The 23,790-nt window shown below is 43.1% G+C and overlaps 1 protein-coding gene across 1 annotated transcript; it reads left to right on the forward strand.

The window, feature by feature from the left end:
* Positions 1-20,915: 20,915 nt before the first annotated feature.
* LOC145814842 (uncharacterized) lies at positions 20,916-22,607 on the forward strand. The gene is made up of 3 exons (XM_082911834.1): positions 20,916-21,950; positions 22,032-22,249; positions 22,457-22,607. The coding sequence occupies exons 1-3, from the start codon at positions 20,916-20,918 to the stop codon at positions 22,605-22,607; spliced, it is 1,404 nt and encodes a 467-aa protein (XP_082767960.1).
* Positions 22,608-23,790: the final 1,183 nt, after the last annotated feature.

Here is a 23,790-nt window from a genome sequence, read left to right on the forward strand (position 1 = left end):
CCGGTCATTTGCAAAATAGTTTTTGAAAATTTTTACTGAGGTTGACTATTTTCTCGAAAACTATTCCATTTTCCAAAACTGGACCATTTTCTTGGACCCAAAAAGGAAAATTTTCAGTGCTTACAGCCTGACTTACATAGCTTTCAAATCAAAAATCGAACAAGTATGTTAATCCGACTCTCATCTTGATCAAAACTATTTTAGTAAAAAACCGAAATAAAAATGGCCAAAATGATGAACTAGGAGCACAGTTAAGTCAGGTGTTCTGTCTTTCCCCCGTCATCGACGTACTTGCCAGGAGGGTACTCCACCCACCAGAAGAAATAGCTGTGAGCTAATGGCATCGGGTGTGAACCCGCAACTTCCTATTCATTCATTAATCACCCCGGGGAGGGATGAAAAAATGAGAGAATAAAGAATAGAGAGGTGTAAGTTGAGAGAAAAAACGAGACAAAGGGTTTTGAGAGAAAAACCGAGCTTGAGTGCCAGAGTGATGTGAGAATCACAAATGAGAAAAGGGTGGGAAACAATACCCAGAGAAACCGGCTCCTCGTGATCTGAGGTCTCCCGTCTTCGTTAACGCGTCTGTATGTCGTGTCTTTTGTTTTGTTTACCTCAACCTTTGTTATAGGTCTCTTCCGAGCGTGCCTTGTTGTGTTTAGGTCGTGTACCTTTGTTGAGTCCTTTTCCGCTGTATCCAGTTGTGGGCTCGATACCCCGGGTAAGAAAACCCCTTTTCCGAAAGTTAATTGTTTGTGCTCGGAATGCTGTGCCATTCTCTACAATTGGGCGAACCAAAAGAAGGAAGGGAAAATTTGGGGCATCCGAGCATGTTTTAACCCTAGCCAGTTTCACCTTTGAAGGTCGTCTTGTCAGACTGGGCTGTTTTGTTTAAAGTTTGTCGTGTGCAGAATAAACCAGGTGTTGGGTTACGGGCTGTATGCAGATTAATCCCCAGTAGAGTAAGGGCTGTGTGTCCAGAATCAGGCAGTGGGTTGCTTGGGTTATTTTGCTGTTAACTGTTTAGTTATCTGATTATTACAGTGCAAGTGTTCAATTTTCAGACAACCAATCAATTTCATTTACATTGAGGTGTAATATGGGGTGATGCAATGCAAAGTATGAAATGTAAAGATATACGGATATAAACACCTTTTTTAGATAAAAAGCCTGTTTCATTTCATCATCTTTTCAAATACACAAGTTTTGGAGACAAAAATCTGCCTGCGGCAGTACAAAGTATCCTAACTACCAACAAAAGAGAAAAGTACAAGAAAGAAGAAAAACAACAAAAATCTGTATCCGTGTCAAGCGGCTCCGAGGGCCATCAGTCTGTCCTAGTCCTCTTCCTGGACGAAGGTCCAGGAGCATCATCAGCATCGTCATCAGAGCCCGAGCTAGAACCGCCTCCGGTCTCCTCCTCAGATGACCCGGCCTCTGCCCCTGCCTCGAACTCATCATCGTCATCATCAGGGGTCGGCACCCGAGAACTACTCCCAACATGAGTACGCCCTCCCCTAGTACGGGGATGTGCAGTGTCTCCATGCCCTCCTCGAGTAGGAATAGAAGGCCCAGCCGGAGCACCACCCACCGGAGGAATCTGGAAGGGAGGCTGAAAAGCACAAAAGGTAAATACATCAGAATACTGTGAGCAGTGTATCAGTGCAAGATGCAGTGTACAGTATGAGAATGCCGAGGGCAGTGTATCAGTGCAGAATGCAGTGTACAGTGTGAGAATGCCGAGGGCAGTGTATCAGTGCAGAGCGCAGTGTATAAATGCAATATATGTAGTGTATCAGATGCTGTGAGATCAGTGTATCAGGTGTTGTGTCGTGCATCAGATTATGTGAAGCAGTGTATGAATGGTTTGAGACAGTGGTCAGAAGGACATACCGGAATACTATAGAGGGCCAGGAGGTTAAAGGTCCGCTGTAGCATCCCCATCATGGAGGCATTCAACTTCACAGACTGCCGAGTGTACTTGGAGGACGCCTACAAGAGTATAAGATGTATCAGTGTTCTGCGGAATATCAAATAAACTGAAATGCAAATGCAAATGCAAGATGCAAAATGATGTAATACATACCGGAGGCAAGTCGGGAATACCGGCTAACTCATGACCAGCCGGGGGAGGAGCAAAGGGGATCTGGTAGGTCGCCCCCATCCTGCCCTCTATATGACAGTACAGTGGGCAAGGCGGGCCAGCCAGTCCCCCGTCCCCCCCGAGCTCCGCTCCTGCCATGCACTCGAGCCCTCCTCGATGTGCCCGCTCCAGCCCCAACTCCCGCTCCAGCTGCCGGCGCCGCTGGCCTCTCCCCCTCAGCTCGGCGACCACCGCTCAAAGGTCGCATAATGTAGGTCCGGACGTACTCTGCGTAGTCGCCCCTCGCCTCTGTGATGCTCCTCACCCCAGTCGACGGTGAAGTCCCTCATCTGCTCAAGAGAGAACCCCTCTGTATGCCTCATATGCTTAGGAGGCGGACCCGGAACTATCTGCTCCTGTAAACCCAAGGTCTGACGCAAGAAACGCTCGCCCAGGTACCAAGCCCGACAGACTGGGCCCTCCAACAAAATCCAGCAACGGGCAGTCTCCTCGGCGCCCTCATAGTGATCCCTCACCACAGCCGGTAACGGAGCCCAAGGCTGCTAGGTGATCTGAAAATAATGTGCAGTTTATTATCTACCGTTATTGAAAATATACGGTGCGAAGCAAAGCCAAAATAATAATAAACTCTAAAGTTGAACATACCTCCGCGGCGGTGATGGTGTCGAAGTATCGGCGGAAGAAAATAAGAGACTCCCGTGGTCTCCGCACGCATCGCACATCGAAGCGATGAGAGAAGGGGACGCCGAGTGGGATCTCCTCATCGGGTACTGGGGCAAGCCTAGGAAAGTAGGCATACACCCACAACTGCAGAACAGATATCAGTATGACTATCAGATAAGGCAGAATACAGAATAAAGCAGAAATAGCAGAACCGTGTGTTGTGCAGGGTATTGTGCGGAATGTACAGTGTGCGCAATATACAGTCAGTGTAAAGCAGAGTATATATATGCCGGGTGTGCAGTGTACAGTCAGTGTGGGGCAATGTACAGTATATGTGCAGTGTGCAGAATACAGAAAGCAGGAAGCAGAAATGTAAAAAGGGAAGAGGACGTACCTCCCAGGCTCGCCAGTAACCACCGAGAAGCTGTCCGCTGAGGCGGGAAGAAGAGCTCATATAACCATACAAAGTGGCCAGAGCGGCACCATCCTAGTCATAATGGCAGATCTGCCTGACGTCCACCAGCGCGCTCAACAGGCATAAGGGCATGGTGTTCGCTTGATCGGCGAAGAGAGTCGTCCCGAAGAGGAACATGATGAAGCCCCGCGCGTACTGGTCCACCTCCTCCGGGGACATCTGCGCCTCCTCTGCCAAAGCTGGCTGGATCAGAAAGTGGCTCTCAAACCACGAATACCTGACAAACCCCGCTCGAGCAAGGGGAGGCTGCGTACCGAGTAGGTATAGCTGGGCAGCGTCCCACTCATCCATATCCGTGTCGAAGGGGATCGGATCACCCCCTACCCCAATGCCAGTAAGCATCGAGAAGTCGTAAGGGGTCATCGTCATGTCCCCTGCGACGGAGAAGTGGAAGGAGTTGGTGGTATCCCACCACCTCTCCGCTAGAGCAGCAAGCAAGGGCCTGCAGGTAGTCAGTCGAGAGAGCCCCCTGCAGAAGATGCCAAAGCCGGCCTCGTCGACGATGCCACGAACCGCATCTGGCAGCTCGAGGTACCAGTCCCGAGCAACGGTATTCCCATACCCGCGGATGGTATGGGAATCCCCCTGTAATAAAAAACAACAATTGCAAGGCAATATTCAAAATGCAATTCTGAGAAGCATACAATGAACTACAACGCGTGATGTGTCAGCATGTTTGGGTGGTTCAGGGCAGATGTAGTATGCGTGCAAGTTTTAACAGATTCAAACAAATACCGGGTGCCGGTGTGCTTACAGTGAACTACAACGTGTGATGTGTCAGCGTGTTTGGGTAGTTCAGTACAGTATAGCATGCGTGCATATTTTCAGACTCAAGCCAATACCAGGTACCAGTGTGTATGCAGTGAAATACAGTGTGCGCCGTGTGTTTGGGTGATTCGAAGCCAGTGCAGTGTGTGTGCATGTGTCAGTTTCAAACAGATATCAGTTGCACGTATGTTTACAATCAACTACAGTATACGGTATATCAGAATTAAGCAGTTAAAGAGCATAACCAGCTACGGCAGTTTTGCATCCTATATTGCAGAAAGTAAAGCAGAGAAGGAAAGTTACCTCGGAATCACCGAAGGACAGATGGGAAGTAGGCTCACGCAGGAGGAGCTCGCGTGCCACGCCCCTCTCGAAGCTCCGGAACTGGCATAGTCCGTCGGGGAGCATCTCATGAACTGCAGGCCTGTAGGTCTCTGGATCGAACGGTCAGATACGGAGTGGCAAGGGCTCGGCCTCAAGGTCCATCTCGAGCTCTGGAGGAGCCCCGCCTTGTGGAAGATCATCCGCCATCTCGAAGAGAATGTGAAAATGGCCGAAAGGCGAAAAATCGGGCAAAAAGGCGAAAAGTCAACAAAAAGTCAAACCCCAAGAGGGTCGAAAAAGCCGGAATACAGAAAAGGCACAAGAATCGAGAAAAACTCGAGTGAAACAAGCCTCGAGTGGCGAAAATCAAGAAAGAAACACCGAAACGAAGTTTCGTTCGGTTGAAAATGTCCGAAACGCGAAGGGGATCGCGAATCGAACAATGAAACGGGAGCTAGAACGCAAGAAAATGAGAGAATCAAGGGAGGAAAATGCCCTAGAGGGGAGGGGGAAGGATTTTCGACCAAGGAGAAGTGAAGAAAATAGGGTTAGAAACCCTATTTTAAAAGACCCGTGGCCAATTGACAAAACTACCCCGATACAGGAACTTTTTGCCGGTCGGCCACACTCTTTGCCGGTCGGCAATATATTGTGCCGATGGAATTGCATGATGGCTGGTGGACGGTCGGTGATGCATTTTGATGGCCAGTGGACATCCGGTGGTCTCCTACAGTGATTTTGGAGCCTCCTACACCCTTTTTTGAGTTATTTGTGGGGTTCAGGGCCTTCATTGCTCAAAACAGTGCAAAACAGTGCATTTCCGACGCTCAACCGGCCTCCGTTTTGACCTCGGGTCGTGTCTTCTGTGCATGGCACTCAAATTCGTGCAAGGTGTATCCTTTTCGTATCCTTTTGGCTTTTACGAAACTCAAAAGTTGCCCCCCTGTGCATCACATATCAATCGCACTGTCTTGTGCATTTCAAATCTATCGCACTGTCTTGTGCATTTCAAATCTATCGCACTGTCTTGTGCACTCGCGTTGTCTAACGCATCGCGCTATTTTGCGCATCTCATTGCATTTTACATGCATTCCATCGTGCTATCTTGCGCATTGCACTGCCTTGTGCACTCACGTTGTCTAACGCATCGCGCTATTTTGCGCATCTCATCGCATTTTACATGCATTCCATCGCGCTATCTTGCGCATTGCACTGTCTTGTGCACTCGCGTTCTCTAACGCATCGCGCTGTTTTGCGCATCTGTAGACACCCCATTTTTGACCGTCCTCAAGACTTGGGCGTCACCGTTTGAACACCCGGTGATCATCCATGTTTGTGTTCGTTTGGAGTTCCCGGAGGTCCCGGCTACCCGCCTTGCCTCAGGATCTCCGAACTCGACCGTTTAGTGTCTGGTTTTGCACCAAACACTTGTGTTTTGCCTTGGAGGGGGAGGGAATGCCTTGTGAGGCATCCCCACACATCACCGGCCATGGCCACAGGCCACCGACTGTGTTTTGTTTCCGTCGGCAATCTATTTTGCCGGTCGGCACTATTTGTTGCCAGTCGGCACTAAATTTTGTCAAAATGGCAATTTTGAGCGGCCGACTACTGTTCATCTACTTTATGTAGATATTTTGTGCCAGCTGTGATAGCTGGCACCAACTCTGCTTCCCTCCATACACGTGTATGGAGGGATTTCCCTCTAAGCAAGCTTGTTGTGTAAGCTTTGCAAGAGGGACTTCTATAAGAGGAGAAGTCTTCTCCTTGTTCTAGGTTAGAAACTTTGAAGGCAAAACCAGAGCTTATACATATAGATACACCCTCTCTCTATATTTCCCTCTCTCTCCTCCCTTGTGTGTGTTTCTTGGCCTAAAAGTGTGTTTTCACCTTACTTTTGCACTAATACACACACTATTTGTGACATCCCTGTTCTGTATTATGCTAATTGGTCCCCAATACGTATGTGATAATATGTTTTGAGATAATTTTTGTGTGCCATTATGTGAATATATGCAACTTTGGAATTCTACCTGTTCACCGTAGGAATATCTGTTTGAATAATCTACTCTGGAAATTAAATTGAGGGCCTTATCGGCCACAGAACCCGAAATTGATTACGCCACTGTGATTGGCATAATTTTTAGAGCCTACGGTGAAATTTAATTAGAAATTGATTCTGGTCAGATTAAACTGATTAAATTGATGAATTAAGTGCCCAAATATTTTATATTAAAATATTATATTAGTGGGGCTTGTTGTATGATAGCACTACACCCCCCCTTTAACTCTTATGAACTCAAAAATCTGAGGGATTCAATTGTGAGAGAGTGAGGGCCGGCCTTAGTGAGTGAAAGGGAGAGAAATTGTGCAATTTGGCTTAAAGCTTGGAAATTTTGGAGATTTAGCTCAAGAATTGACTAGAGCTTAGAAGATCAAAGCCTCTAGGTAAGCATTTGGCCTTGAATTCATAAGTTTGAAATTGTGATCTTGTAAGTTCAAGGGTTGTTTGTGATCAAGAGCATGTAATGAGTTGATTTTTGTTGAGTTTGAAGTCTTAGAACTCATGCATGTAAGAAATTACTTTGAATTTGCATGTTTGAGCTTGAAACACATGATTCATGTAGAGTTTTGGTTAAAACTCATGTTGTAATCACCATTTGTACCATCTAAGTTGAGAATGATGAGCATCTCCCACATGCATGTACAAATCATGGGAGTATAAGTCTTGAATGTTTGAATTTGAGCATGTTGGTGATGGGTTTGAGATATTTTGGGACATGCATGTAGATAAATCATGAAATTGAGCTTCCTAATGTTGTAATCTTATATTGGTAGCATGTTAGCATGTGTAAATGTGTAATTTGAGCCATAACATGTATGAATTGTTGGTTGGAAGTCGAATTGAAGCTCAAGAACACAGTTCTGGGTTTTCCAGAATTTTGAGGTCCGCTCGAGCGGGTAACCTGACGCTCGAGCGGGAAATGCGTGCTCCCAGTACTTTTTACAGACTTGATGCCCGCTCGAGCGGGGTAATTAACGCTCGAGCGTGGGAGCTACTTTGATAGGCCTTCCGCTCGAGCGTCATATTTCACGCTCGAGTGTATTTTTGATGCAACCAGCACTTTTGTAGGCCTATAGGGTCCGCTCGAGCGGGGGAGTCCACGCTCGAGCGGGGACCCTATTTTCTGAAATCCTGTTTTTGCATTTTGTGTTCTGTTTTCCGTTCTGTTTCACTTGTAATCACTCTTAGGCATGTGTTAAGCATTGCAAATGAGTTAATGAGATAAGAATAAAGCCTAAAGAGGAATATGTGAATTAAGGAACGGATTGAATTGTTAATGACCCTTTTGTGTTCATGGAATGTGTAGGGTCAAGCTCCAGGGCGAATCCACAAGCCGATCACTGTGAGTAATATCGATATTTGAATGATTGTGAATGTCCAATTATTATTCCCTTATAAGCTTTATGAGTTGCTAATTGGGATTGTGGACAAAAGTCAGACAGGGATAAACATAAATGGACCAAAGGTCGTTCTGATAAACATAAATGGACTAAAGGTCGTTCTGATAGAAATGAGTGGACCGAAGGTCGTTTTGACATGAATGAGTGGGCCGAAGGCCGTTTTGACAGAAATGAATGGACCGAAGGTCGTTTTGATGGAAATGAGTGGACCAAAGGTCGTTTTGACATATATGAATGGACCTAAGGTCGTTTTGACATGAATAAGTGGGCCGAAGGCCGTTTGACATGAATGAATGGGCCGAAGGCCGTTTTGACATGAACGAATGGGCCAAAGGCCATTTTGATAGAAATGAATGGGCCGAAGGTCGTTCTGATAAACATAAATGGACCAAAGGTCGTTCAGATAGAAATGAGTGGACCGAAGGTCGTTTTGACATGAATGAATGGGCCGAAGGCCATTTTGATAGAAATGAATGGGCCGAAGGCCGTTTTGACGTAAATGAACGGGCCGAAGGCCGTTTTGACATGAATGGAAATCTGAATGGGCCAAAGGCCAGAATGTTTGGAACTACAGTCACTTGACTTAGATTTCGTATAGTTATATAATTGTTAAATAGAAATAAGAATTGGGCCCAAGGCCGTTCGGAACATGTTGTTCTACATTGTTATGTAACTTCTGTATTTGATTTGATATTATTCACTGGGCATTCGCTCACGCTCATTCATGTGTTTGTAGGTGAGCCAAGAGAAGTCCAAACCCAGCCCTAGTGAAGTCTGTGAGGAGCAACAAAGGTTTTGGAGAGTCAGCCCTCGCGTCTCACGTACGAGACCCGTCTTCACCCTTTTGTTATGTATTTACATTTTGTCATGTTGGCGAGGACTTTGTGTATATCCATACATAGTTGTGATGGGTTGACTTAGTTTTGAATGATCCTGTTTGTACAGAACTTATGTCACTATGTTTCTGTCGTGAGTTATTAACGTACATATGTTTGGAATGTTATGACGTGCATATAAGCACAGCTCTATGGGCAAAGTTTTAAAATTGCTTCCGTTTGGCCCCTTTTACTCTGATGTGTTAAGTCTGTTTGGGTTTGAGGCCGTAGGTAATCTTAGGATTACTGGCCGGTTACGTCCTTAACCCATGGGGGCGGGTTCGGGTCGTGACAGAGTGGTATCAGAGCACGAGTTAATAACTCACGCACTTGTCCAAAAAAAGCAATAAGCGTCTAGAAAAGATCTAGGATGCATTCATGTGATAAGTATGAATTTGAAAGCATCAGAAATACGCTTAAATGTTTAATGTGAACGATTATGTGCTATAAATTTGTGGATTGCTTGCATTATAAACCATCGAAATATGTATGCTTTCCGGTATATGCATACTCGTGAATTTGTGTATAAAGTATAATGCAAGTTCAATCGGATGGTGAGTAAGAACTCTATAAAGTTACGTTTAGCCTTAATTATGTTATGATGATATGAAATGAATCAATGATTGTCCAAATTTCTTGGAACGTAATTGTGGTATCCTTAGCAGAGGCCCTCGCCCAGGGGACATAATACTGTGGCTTATGGTCATGAGGCCCTAGCCCGGGGGAAATAATACCGTGGCCTATGTATGTGATATGTTACCTGGTATTAGAGGTTCCATCATGGAACTTGATATGCTTGACCAACATGATATGTTACGCTCAAGGAAGTACCACACATGATTCAAATATGAGATATAAATTGTTACACTAATGTGTACAACAAGTTTGTTTTGTTATAATGCACGTACATGAAAAGTTGTTTATGTGCATTCAATTCTGTCTACGGGTGTCTATTTGAAATATGAACATGATTTGAGTATATAATTACTTAGTAAATGTTCAGCATGCGATATTTGATAAATATGCAATTATCTGTTACGTAAGTGATTAATTGCGTACGATATGTGAAAGGAGAATATAACAATGTGCCTATGTGCGAATGTACTCATGTGATTTTGTGTTTAATTTCGTATTGGGCATCCTAGTATTTGGTAAAGTTTGATAAGAATTTGTGTAGAGTATGGGCAAATTAAGGGCATACGGGTTGGAAGGTTCTTCCACAGCCCGACTTGATAGTCCGGAAAGAGTAGTACAAGAATTGGCAGAGATCTTGAGACAGCAGTGTCAGTTGCCGCTACGGCAAGAACCTTTGCCACCACCAGTGTGAGAATCACCGAGGAGTTTGCTATCAGACTTCTGGGGCTCGTTATAGATATGGTAAAATGGACCATACGGCAAGGAACTGTCCCCGGATTGAACGAAATATGAATGAATCCTCTGCCTTGGCTAAATCCGTACCAGTGGTAGGAATTGCTACTCAGGATGGAGTAATCACACTCATCCCCGAAAGCACTCAGAATGTTGTAACCATTATCCCAGGTATCTATACTGTTTACAAATGAATGCTTATGTGTTGATTGATTCTGAATTAGTACGTTTGTACATCTTCGCTTGGGATATTATTTAATTCGGATCGGCATATACTTCACATCTGCTGCATGTGTATCTAGATTGGTTAGACTCACATGATCGAGACTGTATTCATTGGAGGTATATGCCCTGTTTGGGAAATTTGTGAAATACGTTTTGGGATATTGATTGACTCTGCACATGCACATATATATCTACACCTATGCTCAGGGTGATTTATTATGTTACCGTCTTCAATGACTAAACCGCTGGAATTATGATTCTGTAATCGTGTGACCAAGTTGAGCGCCCTAAATGATGAACTCTATAATTGTGAGACCATATATTTTGATTGGTAGAAAGTTGACTGGGTGATGTGACTAATTTGGAACTTTTGCGTAACAATCCCATACTATATGTACCCGAGGAACTTTGTATAATGTATTACTGTGCACCATGTCCTTGCATATAAGGTTTATTTGGGAACTGCTATACTGATTTTGATACGTACCTCCTGATATGAACACTTGCATGCTTATGTAACTATACCTGAACTTATGTGGACAACACCGTATTGTACGTGATTTGAAACACTTACCCATGGAGGCGGGTTCGGGTCGTGGCACTATTACACCTTGCTCCGAGATTGAGGGACTTTGAGGGTTGATTCTTGAGTTTTGGGGCTGTTTTTGATCAAAAGAAGAGGGCTGCATTGGCTGTTCTTGAGGTGTACTTCAAGGGTGAGCACTTTGCTTTAGTTTCCCCAAACTTGCACTAGTCTTTTACCTATCTTGCTTGCTGATTTAGTTTTTGTGCATAACATAAAAAAGGCTTATATTTTCATGCTTAAGAACTTTCATTAAGGGTCTTTTGTGGTTTGAGTTCAAACTCACCCTCTTAGGCCTTATTTGGCCTTTTTGGTGTTTCCTTTGTGAGGCCTTGTTTGCTCGAGTGTTTTGGTCTTTTCACCACTGAAAACCAGTGTATTTTCAGTGGTAAGGAAGGTGGTTTAAAGTCTTGCATAGGGGAGGGACACCCCTCTCCCTTCATTGTCTTATTTCCTTGCATTTTGGCTTAAAGGGTAACATGTATGCTTGATTGGTTTTGGCCCTTTTTCAGAGGTTTTTGGGTGTTTTTAGGTCATGTGTAGTCTCTGTTTTTGGTCGGATTTGTGCCCTTTTGCATGCTTAACATACTTGCTTTACATTCCTCTATTTGGCCTAGAAATGCACCTTGTGTTTAAGCCATGATTCTTGCATGTGTTGGCTTAGTTCCATGAAGGTGTTGGCATTATTTTACCATGTTTAAGGTCTGTTGGCCATCTATTTCAGTCATGCTTGCCTTGTTTGGTGTCATCTCTTTGTGTTTTAGCTTGTAAGCTTTGAGCATGTTGACCTCTAGCATGCGTAGCTATGACCATCCTCATGATTTGGCATCATTTAGGACCATATGTCAGTCCATAAATCATGTTTATATGTGTGCATGTGTGACCTCTTTCATGCCTTGAGGGTGTGCCCTCTTGTGCCTAGAAATGAGCTTTGGTACATGCATCCCATTGGAGCCATTTAAGCTGCCATGTTAGTAGGTTTTTGGGGTCTTTTTTTTTTTGCATGTTAAGTTTCTGTTTTTGCTTGTCTAATTCATGCCATGAGTGGTCATGTTGGTGGAAGTAAAGTACCCCCTTTGTGCCTTAACTTTAGGACCATTGGCTTGCTTGTTGGCATGAGTATTTGTCTACCTTTTTAGGCACTTTTGACCACTGTTTTGGGTTGGATCAAGGTCTGCCCCTTTATGGTCTAAGGCCCCTTTGCATGCTTGTCTCATGTCCATTGCATAATTGCTTCATTAAGTGTTGTAATATGTTGATCCTATTGCTTAAATTGTCCATGTTTGCATTGCATTTGCATCTTGCATGCCTAGCATTGCATACTTGCCATATTAGTTGCATGGCATTTGGCATGCCTTGCATTTCCAATCTCATGTTGTACCTTTGAGTCATTGTTCCCATAGCATGCATTGCATTACTTGGTTTGGGGTGTCAAACCAAGTGTGAGGGTCAAGGAGCATTCATACTATAAGTGATGTAATGTGCCTTGACTCTCGGCCACCGGGGCCCTTGACTTCGGTATGATAGGGTCTTGGCCCTCATTTGTGTGATTGCATGCATTTTTACATCAAGTGGCAAGCTTGATTTCTTGGGCTATCATGCACCATTGATGGCTCGAGGATCGAGGGCCATGCCTCCCTGAGTTCAACACATGACGGGGAACATGACCATGCTTACATGTTGTAACGACCCTCATACTGTTTACTGATTAATGACTGATTGATTACCGATAATCACCGATTACTGCTAAACGGAACTGATAATGACTGATAACTGACTGATAATTGAACTGATTAAAGTACTGAACTGACTGACTGAAATTGGAAACCGAATTGATTGAGTATATGTTAGTTAAATTGCATTTTATCTGTTTGACTGTATGATTATCTGTTCATGCTTATATGTTTAAACTGCTAATTGAAGGCCATATCGGCGGCCGAATTAGAAACCGATTGATGTTCCATGATCCTCAGAATTAATGTGATTTTATGGTATAATTATCTGAAAACTGATTAGGCATGATTAAATTAGATTAAAATAAGCTAATTAAAGAGTTTGGTTTATTTACCATATTGCCACCCTTAGTGGCACACTACCTAGTGATGCTAGAGCCTTGCATCCTTGACTCAAAACATTTCCATCAGCCATTTCTCCTGAGCTTAGCCGACCCTGAGAGGAGAGTTAGAGAGAGAGAGAATTGTTCTTGTTGGTTTGGCTTGAATTGCTTGGAATTGAAGTGTTGATTGCTACTTTGAGCTCCTAGACCTTGAACACCAGACTAAGGTAGATCATTCATCATCTTAATGATGTCATTGAGCTAGTTCTTGCATGATTCATGCTTCATTGTAGAACTAAGTCATGAATCGGTTCATTGTTGTTGAATTGAAGCTTAATTGTTGCATGCATGTACATATATTGAAGTTTTGAGGTTGTAAGTCCATGTTTCCCCACATGCATGTCCATCTTTTGGACATACTCCATGAATTCATCGTGTTCTTGAAGAAATGAGTCCATTTGAACAAGCTTTGAAGGTTGAATTTGGTTTGAATCCTTGTATGTTTGCATGTTCTTCATATTCTTGAAATTGGGTTTGAATAAAACACCCTTGGGCTTTGATTTTTCAAATTGAGTTTTGAACCATGTTTAACTATGAGTTTACATGTGTTTTCTGGAAATTTAGCCCAAGAGGTCGAGTTTTGATGCTTTTGAACTTGGTTTTGAGCTTGGAGGTGCAATCTGGGTTTTCCAGATTTCGCACTTCCGCTCGAGCGGGGGAAATGCCGCTCAAGCGTAGAATCCGAGCATCCAGCATCTCTCTGCACTGTTTTACTGTCCGCTCGAGCGGAAGATTGGGCGCTCGAGCGGAGTTTGTCTCAAGCTCGAGCGTGCGTCGAGCGGAGATTTCACCCATCCAGTACTTTTACAGTACGCTCGAGCGGGAAAGTTTACGCTCGAGCGTGTACCTTTGTTGCATGACCGCTCGAGCGGGGAAACCTGCGCTCGAGCGGGACTCTGTTTTTCTGAAAATTCTGAAATTGTTTTCTGATCGCATCTTTGCATCCTCATCCCATTCTAGGCATTGTTAGGCCTAGTTTAAGGCATCTTAATGAGGATATAGATGTAGAACACGCCAAGGCAAATTAGGGATTAAGTTATGATATTTCCCAACTGTGTAGCTTAGTGTGTGTTCAACCTGTGAACTGTGTAGGGTTGGCAACTGGGGAGACACGCTCTAGCATACTGTAGCCCAGAACTCTGTGAGTAACAATTGTGTAAAGATATGTTCAACTGATATCTTTTGAATACTGAACTGAACTGTTTACTGAACTGGTATTACTGAATGAATGTATGTCCTTTATTTCTGAACTGTACTGTGGCATCCTTAGTACCTACTGTTTACTGTTACTGAGACAGAAATCTCTGTCGGTTCCCTCGTGGAACCACTACTGTTTACTGACTGATGGCCATCATTACTGTTCGGTCTTTTAAGACCTACTGTTACTGTTATGCTAATGGATGTACCACATATGACTGTTTACTGTACTGAACAACTGAAATACTGATTGAATTGAACTGTTTTCATTACCGTAAGGACATTCATTCTAAACCCCTTTACGCATTATGTTATTCACTGGGCTTTAGCTCACTGTTTATATATATATGTAGGTGTACAGGCACCAGACCGCAGCTAGGAGCGTCAGGGTAACTCCAGTTTTGTCAAGCCAGCCTATGTGCCTCACTGCGAGGTTCCGAGCCTATCTGTTAAGGCTTAGGGGTCTTTTACAATTCCCCCTTCTGTACTGTTTTACTGTTCTGTATAGACCGAGTGTTACTGTACTGTTATATAGGGTTGAGTCCCTAGTCTGAATGATTGTAAATATTGTGTATACTGCTCTGTACTGTTTATGTATAAATGTATGAAAAATCTTTTTGGCATACAGACTGCCACAGCTCAATGGACACTATTTAATTACTGTATTGGCTTCCGCCAGGCCCTGTACTCTGTTTTACTGTATTACTGTTAGGCAGGCCTTCAGTAATCTCGGATTACTGGCCGGTTACGGTGCTAAACCCATAAGGCCGGGTTTGGGTCGTGACACATGTGCCTGAAATCCCATGCCATATGTTGTCTGTCCTCTGTTGCTGTCAAAACTGTCTGCTGCAGGAAGTTTCTGCCGACCGGCAGAATTCAGTGCCGACCGGCCATTGGTGAATGGCCGATGACTCAATCATCAGCCGATGGAAGTTATACACTGCCGGTGGGAATTTCCCCCTGCCGATGGTATTTTGTAGTGTGCAAGGAACCTGTCCCAGAACTTTGGAATTTTTCAGAGAAGCAAGGCAGTGAAAACAGAGGCAACAATGGTATGGTACGGACTTTCCGGGCGAGACAGGTTCGAGCATGCATCATTCGCGCATCCTGAGGCGGGGGCTGTGGTCACCTTTCTTTATTTTTTGCACTCATTCTGTTAAGTAAATTAGAAATTCTGTAATAATTTATTTGCTTATCATTCGGACTGTAATATTTATTTGTACCCTCTGAGTGAGGGCAATGATGTAATAAGTGTGCGTGAGTGTGTGTATGTCTTCCAACCTCGCGTCTTTCTTCCCTTTTATTTACCTGCTTATGATGGTAGACTAGGGCATATTTAAAATTAGCATGCCTTATGCTATGCATGCGCGCATTCATGCATTTGTATTGCATGCATCAGGCTTGGTACATCACGCTAACTGCATTTGTACTTCAATTCCAAATTGAATACGTGCATCAATTAATCGCATTTCACATGCCATGCTTAAGTTAGCCGAGCATACTTTGATTGCATCCTGTATGTGTTACATTAGGCAATTTGACATGAAATAGGACCATGCATGTTGGCTAACTAGTTTATTGTTTTGGCACGGAGTACAATGTAAGTATTTAGGCTTTAGCATCCCGCATGCGTGTGAGTGTTGCCATGACAGTATGCTTGCCATGCGGCTAAATGCTTATGTGATAAATTCTTTGAATGCCTGTGGGTGAAGGTTGGATTGTTTGAGTTGGAAAAACTCGTTGAAATCCGTATTTTAGCCTACTTGTGAGTAGCAAATTCCAAAACATTTTTCCAAAACAAACGGATATGCAATGTTTCTTTCCAAATTTGGCGATCTAGTCTATACTTGTTTTGCTGTGCGCATAACATAGTAATTCTAGGCTAACAATTGAAATAAGAACACATAATGTTTTCAAAAACGGATATCACGGTTAGTAGAGGCCGGTCTTCGGACCGGGAGAAAGGGGGTGCTCATAGCTGACCTTCCCCAATCGTACCCAAGCTCCCGAGCCGAGAAACTCCGGTGATGACAGACATGTGGCCTTCGGCATCGAGTTAGGGTTTCCTAAATTCCCCTATAAAAAAAAATATTTAGGTGGCGACTCTATATCTGGCAAAGCAGTCCATGTTTGGCACTTCTTTCCAAAAATCTGTTTCTCAAAACGATTTGCCAGATTTGGACTCTTTAGTTCAAGATTAAGAACCGTGACACAAATCGAGTCCGAACTGTAGCGAGGCCCACGGGCGCGTCTACAGCATCTCATCTCATTTTACATGCATTCAATCGCGCTATTTTGCGCATCACACCATCCCGGCAACGGAACGGTCTAGGAGACCTTAAATTCTCGGAAGGTGCAAGACCTTTGGCGCATTAATGTGCATAGTTCGTTTGCATTGTCATGCATATCTTAAGCCGCACGTTGTTGCGCATTTCAAGTTCACTTGCATTGTTATGCATTTCTTGTGCAATTTTTACGGTCTAGGTGACCTTAAATCCTTGGAAGGTGTAAGACCTTTGGCGCACTGATGTGCACAGTTCGTTTGCATTGTCGTGCATCTTAAAAGTCGCGTGTTGTCGCGCATTTCATGCAACATGCATTTTATGCATCATTTGCATTTCAAAAACAAAAAACAAACACACATGCATTGCCACGCATCATCGTAAATAGTTGCATTGTCATGCATCATTAGAACATAGTGCATACTGCATTGTCATGCATGTTTGTAAATATCCATTCCATTGCATATTTGTAGATATTGCATTGTAGTTTGCATGCATTTATTGCATCACCTCCCATCTATGGCTTGCGCCTTTCCAGGTTGAGCTTGGTCTGGTATGTGCCCTTACTTTTCACGTTAAAGCACAGTTCTGCATGTGTACGCGCCTATTCCACGCTGGTATGCTGGTTTGAGGGTTGCGGCACCTTTTCTGTGTTAGACATGGCTCGTATGCGTACATGCCTTTCCTAGGCAAGATTTAGTTTGGCCCGCGTGCCATATCCATTTTATCCATTTCTATTGCATTATAGCTTGCATGCATTCACTGCATCACTGCCATCTATATCTTGCACCTTTCCATGATTGAGCTTGGTCTGGTATGTGCCCATACTTTTCACGTTGAAACATAGTTCAGTGGACCGTTCTATGTTAGACCTGGCTTGTACGTGTACATGCCTTTCCTAGGCAAGATTTGGTTTGGCTCGCAGGCCATATCCATTGTATCCATTCCATTGCATATTTGTAGATATTGCATTGTAGCTTGCATGCATTCATTGCATCACCTCCGCCCATGGCTCGCGCCTTTCCATGTTGAGCTTGGTCTGGTATGTGCCCATACTTCTCGTGTCGAAGCATAGTTCAGTGGACCGTTCTATGTTAGACGTGGCTTGTATGCGTACATGCCTTGCCTAGGCAAGATTTGGTTTGGCCCGCGCACCATGTCCATTGCCATCTCCCCAGCATATCCATATATATATTGCATTGTAGTGTAATTTTTGCATCCAGCATTAGGATCGTAGTCCTTTCCCCAGCGGGTCGTTTCCCCACTTGTGTCAATCCCCCCCCCAATACTTGTTCTTGTGTCCGTCTACATTACTCATAGTTCAGTAGACCGTTCTATGGTAGACGGACTTGTTACCTCCATCAATCTATTTGACATAGGCGTGGTTTCGAACCGCTCACAATTGGATCATGATTCAATTGCTTTGCATATAGTTTGCATTGTTTCAATTCCATTGCATCTTTATTTGCATTGTTTGTACATTGTTTTGTATATATTACATATCATTTTGCATCCATTTTTGCATTGTCATGCATGTTGCTAACAACATCGTACCTGTTGAGTTGTTTTCTTTACAGGCACGATATTGTATGTACGGTTCATTTGAGGCTGGTGCAACCAGACGAGCCGCACAGGTATTGTATCCTCCGAGTGAGACGTATCGAGAATTGCATAATTCTCTTACATCCTTTCTGTATTGTAGTGTAGTTTGGTGTATGCCAGCTTAAAATTGTTGCATATGTGCTTCGTTACAGCTTTTCTTTACATGATCATAAGTTATGTCCGGATCTGTGCATTGTCTTGCATTTTGCCCCTGCCTTCGGGCGCATACCTTGTTTGTCTTGCATGTTTGTCCAAGTCTTCGGCCTTGTCAAAAATGGGTCGTCTCTGGGCTTTGACATTCACTCCCGTCATTGTTATGACTTTCGAGTTCTGTCAAAGAGGGGCAACTGTAGACACTCCATTTTTGACCGTCCTCAAGACTTGGACGTCACCGTTTGGACACCCGGTGATCATCCATGTTTGTGTTCGTTTGGAGTTCCCGGAGGTCTCGGCTACGCGCCTTGCCTCAGGATCTCCGAACTCGACTGTTTAGTGTCTGGTTTTGCACCAAACACTTGTGTTTTGCCTTGGAGGGGCAGGGAATACCTTGTGAGGCATCCCCACACATCACCGGCCATGGCCAGAGGCCACCGGCTGGTGTTTTGATGCCATCGGCAATGTATATTGCCGGTCGGCATTCTTTGTTGCCGGTCGGCACTCAATTTTGACAAAATGGCAATTTTGAGCAGCCAACTACTATTCATCTGCTTTTGCAGATATTTTATTACAGCTGTATGGCATTTTGTTCCCCTCCATACACGTGTATGGAGGGATGGCTTCCTTGTTAGCTTACCTTGTAAGCTTTACAAGATTGGCTCCTCTATAAGAGGAGCCCTCCCCTCTTGGCTTTAGGTTAGACATTTTAGAGACAAAAAATACAGAGGAGAGCTCTGGTTCTAGGGTTAGTATAGTTGTAGCTATTCTATCTCTCTTTTTCTCTCTTAAGTGTTCTAGGTGCATTTGTTCTTAGTATTGCACACAAACACCTACCATTACACCTTCTCTTGGCTATTGAGGTTCTAAGGGGTTCTTTTCAAAGCTTTGGAGCTGGTTTGGAGCTTAAGGAGCTGCTGGAGCTCCATTTGTGAAAGGGGTTTTCAAGGGTAAGAAAATTTCAGAGGTGAGGATGGTGCCTTGAGGTCCCAAGAAGGAGAGGGCCACCCCCTCTCCTTGTTGTCCTTGAAATGGACCATTTTTGGCCTCTTGAGGGAGCACCTAGCTAAGCTTCTTGTTGACCATGCCTTGGCTGTTTTTTGTGCTTATTATGTCATAATATGCTTCTGTTTTTAATTGGTTTTGGTACACAATGCATGCTTAGCATACCTACCTTGTAATGCCATGTTTAGGCCTTAACATGCCTTAGGTTGTAAGCCATTGTTCTAGCATGTTTTAGGCCTAGCTTTGTGAAGCTTTTGTGCTTATTTTGCCATGTTTGAGGTCTATCCTAGGTTGTTTGGGTCGATCTTGGCATGCTTAGTATAGCCCCTTTGCATTTTTGTCTTGTTGGCCTTAAGTGTGTGAATGTATAGCATGCATCCTTGCCTTAATTTAGTGGGTTGGGACCATTTGCCATGTTATTTCAGTCCCTTTAACATGCTTGTATGCTTGCCTTGGATGCCTCTTTGAAGCTTTGAAAGCTTGTCTTGCATGCTCCATGTTTTGGTCATTGTACATGCTTTTGAGTTTGAGCCACTTAGATGCCATCTAGGTGTCCCTTGGGTGTTGTTTAGGCCTGCCTTAGACCTATTTTAAGTCCTCTTAGCCTTGTGAAGTTTGGTTGATTTAGACTTGGTTTAAGCTTCTCGGCTTGTCTTGGGTTTTTGGCTTTGTTTGCATGCCTTATTTATCTTGTTTAATTGGCTTAGCACCCTTTGTAACATGATTTTCAATGCTTACCTTGCATGCCATTAGTCCATGTTATGCCTCTTTCAAGTGTGCTTGAGAGTCGCCCTTTTGTGCTCGAGTGTTAGCCTTTTAACATGTGCATGTGTGTATGTGTGTTTAGTCTTCATTTCATAGCACTTATGGCCACTGTTTTGGGCCTAATTAGAGCTGCCCAAATCATGTTTAAGTCCATCCTTTGCTTACTTGCATGCTTACCTTGCATGTTGTTTGTATGCTTGCATGTACACCTTGCATTCCCATGTTGCATCCCTAGCTAACATGCTTAGGTTGCATTGAACAGGCATATCTTGTCCCTTGATTTGGTGATAGGGATTGGACCCCTTTGGTTTGTTGGTTTGCATTGCACTTAACATCAAAATGTGCACACTTGGTCCCTTGGGCCATCACGCATTGAAATGCGCGATTGGTGGTCCGAGAACTAAGGCAATGATGTAATGATAGAGGCAACAACCGTTACCTCCACTACCTCCAGTGCCAGTTGAGCTGGACAACACTGATATTATTGCACTAACACAGAAGTTCAATAAAATGAAGCCGCCAATCTTTTTGGATGGGATTAAGCCGTTGAAAGCCGAAACATGGCTGCTAGAGACGGAAAAGATATTTGAAGTATTTTTGTGCTAGGAAATGCAGAGAGTCCTTTTGGCCACTTATACTCTGAAAGAATAAGCTAGACGATGGTGGATGCTTATCCAAGATGGCAGTGGAACTATGACATGGAGTTAGTTTAAAGTAATATTCTATGAGAAATATTGTTCCCAATGCTTCAGAGACCGTAAGATGTCAAAATTTCAAGAACTTAAGCAAGGCAAGATCTCTGTAGCCGAGTATGAGGTTAAGTTTTCCGAGTTGGCCAGATTTGCTCCTCACATGGTTGACACAGATTACAAAAAGGCTCAAAAAATTGAAGGGTGATTAGATCTGGACGTGTTTGATCGAGTAGGCATTCTAAAGTTGCCTACTTATATGGAAGTACTTGATAGGGCATTGATGGCTGAGGCCATTTTGGCAGCAAAGAAACAAACTCTAGCCCCAACAACTGAATGGAAGGGTAAAAGGTCCAGATTTAATCTTAGGAAGGGTTGGTCATTTTCAAAAAGGCAGAATACAGGATCCTCCAGTAGCTCTAGTCAAAGTGGTGGATCTATTCCAAATTGTCCCGATTGTGAAAGGAAGCATAAAGGCACATGTTACCGTGCATCAGGTGCTTGTTTTCGATATGGCAAGACGGGCCACATGGTTAGAGATTGTCCGCTGAGATCTGATGATGCTAACCGTCTTGCGACAAATTCAGCCGGATCTGCTTCTATAGCAAGAACAAATACAAGAACTAATACCAGGGGTAACACGGGAAATGAGAAGTTAAGGCAAGGGAGAGTGTTCACACTATTTCCCAAGGATGTACAGAACACTGAGTCTGTGGTGTCAGGTATAATTTCCATCTGTAATCAAAATGCATATGTCTTGATTGATACTAGTTCTACACACTCATTTGTGTCGCATGCCTTTTCTCGGAAATTAACTAGACCTTTAAAACCCATGAATTATTTATTATCTGTATGTACACCATCTGGGGGTTCTATGGTATGTACTTATGTTTATCCGGCATGTGAAATAATAATTGGTGATGTGACACTATATGTTGATTTATTGTCATTGGGTATTGACTATTTTGATTGCATACTGGGTATGGATTGGTTGACGAAGTACTGTGCAACTATTGATTGTGTGACTAAATCTGTTGTGTTTCGTCTATCTGGCTTACCTGAATTTGTGTTTACTAGGAATGGGGTAGTTCCATCCCCATATTTGATTTACGCCATGAAAGCTGTTAAACTGCTTAGGAAGGGATGTAGAGGGTATATGTGTTGTGTTTTGACTGCGACTTATGATAGCCCTCTTATAGAGAACATCCCAATAGTAAATGAATTTCCTGATGTATTGCAAAATGAACTGCCCGAGGATTTAATTGATAGGGAAATAGAGTTTACTATTGATGATGTACCCGAAACACAACCAATTTCTAAAACCCCATACAGAATGTCCACTTTTGAATTGAAAAAATTGAAAACTCAACTTCAGGAATTGTTAGATAAGAAGTTTGTCTGCCCGAGCTCTTCATCTTGGGGTGCTCCTGTCCTATTTGTTAAGAAGAAAAACAGATCTTTAAGGTTGTGTATAGACTATCGGGAGTTGAACAAAGTAACTGTCAAGAATAAGTACCCACTACCCCGAATAGATGATCTATTTAACCAACTTCAAGGAGCACAAGTGTTCTCTAAGATAGACCTTAGATTCCGGTATCACTAGCTAAAAGTTAAGGCAGAAGACATAGAGAAAACTACATTCAGAACTAGATATGGGCATTACGAGTTTTTGGTAATGCCATTTGGGGTAACCAATGCACCTGCTACGTTTATGGACCTTATGAATCGGGTTTTCAAACAATTTCTGGATGAATTTATAGTTCTGTTTATTGATGATATCTTGATTTATTCTAAAAGCAGGGAAGAACATGAAAATCATCTAAGAACAGCTTTACAGATTCTACGAGAAAAGAAATTGTATGCAAAGTTGTCCAAATGTGAATTCTGTCTTGACAGTGTAACATTTCTGGGGCATGTAATTAACAAGGAGGGTATCTCTATTGACCCATAGAAAATTGAAGCTATTGTGGACTGGCCTAGACCAACCAATGTGTCAGAAGTTCGAAGTTTTTTGGGGCCTGCTGGCTACTACAGAAGATTTGTGAAAGACTTCTCAAAACTTGCTATGCCATTGACATAGTTGACACAAAAAAATGTACCATTTGATTGGAATGATCAACATGAGTCAGCTTTTCAAGAACTGAAAACTAGACTGGTAACTGCAAGGCCGGGCATAGGGTTATCCGACCCACACAAACCCCCCTATCCGACCCTACCCGCATGCGTATGGGCGATTTTGCAAATACAATAGAATAGGGTGCGGTTTGAAATATTTTAATTTTTCAGAATGTGGGCAGGTTGCGGGTTTGACCCGCACCCACCACAACCGCCCGCACTATTTTTTTAATTTTTTTTTTTGAAAAATTTGGACCGTTCATTTATTCGATCTATGTAGATATTTTTTGCCCAAACAAAACTGAGAAACCCTAATCTCTTCAAATCCAAACATCTCATCTCACTTTCTTCGTTTTTCATTTGCGCAGCCCCACGCACCGATTGACCTTCACAATCAACTCTCTCTCTTTGGCAACTCTCAGGTAAGGACTCTCTCTATCTTTGTCTCGCTCTTTCTCCTCGATCTGTGATTTGTTTTCAGGAAATCAGATTTTTCTAACTCTCTCTCATTTTCCATCTACACAGCTCGCACCGATCGAATGAAATTTATAGTTTTTGGTGTCGATGATGTGTTTCTATGATATGTGGCTAGTCATTGATTTGCAATGGCCTTTAATGTTAGTTTTTCTAGTTATTGGGTTGAATATGGTCTATGTTTACTTGTAACTAATAGGATTAGAGTTTACGAGTTATTGTGGTTGAATTAAACAGCTTGAGGCTTGTTTTAACTTTTTTTAGGTACTGTAGATTTGGTTGATTTTTTCTAAAAAATTATTTTAATATATTTTTGAAAATTTTATTGTCACCCTACAATATACGACAGGTTAGTGACAAACATATACAAATGTTTGAATTTCAGTGTTTTCCTGGCTTAAACACTTCATGGATTTTGGATTGTTGCATTTTTGTTTCCTTCCGGAAATACATAGATAATCTCGATGTTGTAAGTATTTTCACCGCTTGTTCTGTTTATTATAGGGTGTAAAACTCTCAGTTTTGTTGCAGTGTTTCTTATGAAT

Source organism: Camellia sinensis, unplaced genomic scaffold, assembly GCF_055761805.1.
Source record: "Camellia sinensis isolate YWXY unplaced genomic scaffold, ASM5576180v1 Unanchor13, whole genome shotgun sequence".
In the NCBI taxonomy this organism is placed as follows: domain Eukaryota; kingdom Viridiplantae; phylum Streptophyta; class Magnoliopsida; order Ericales; family Theaceae; genus Camellia; species Camellia sinensis.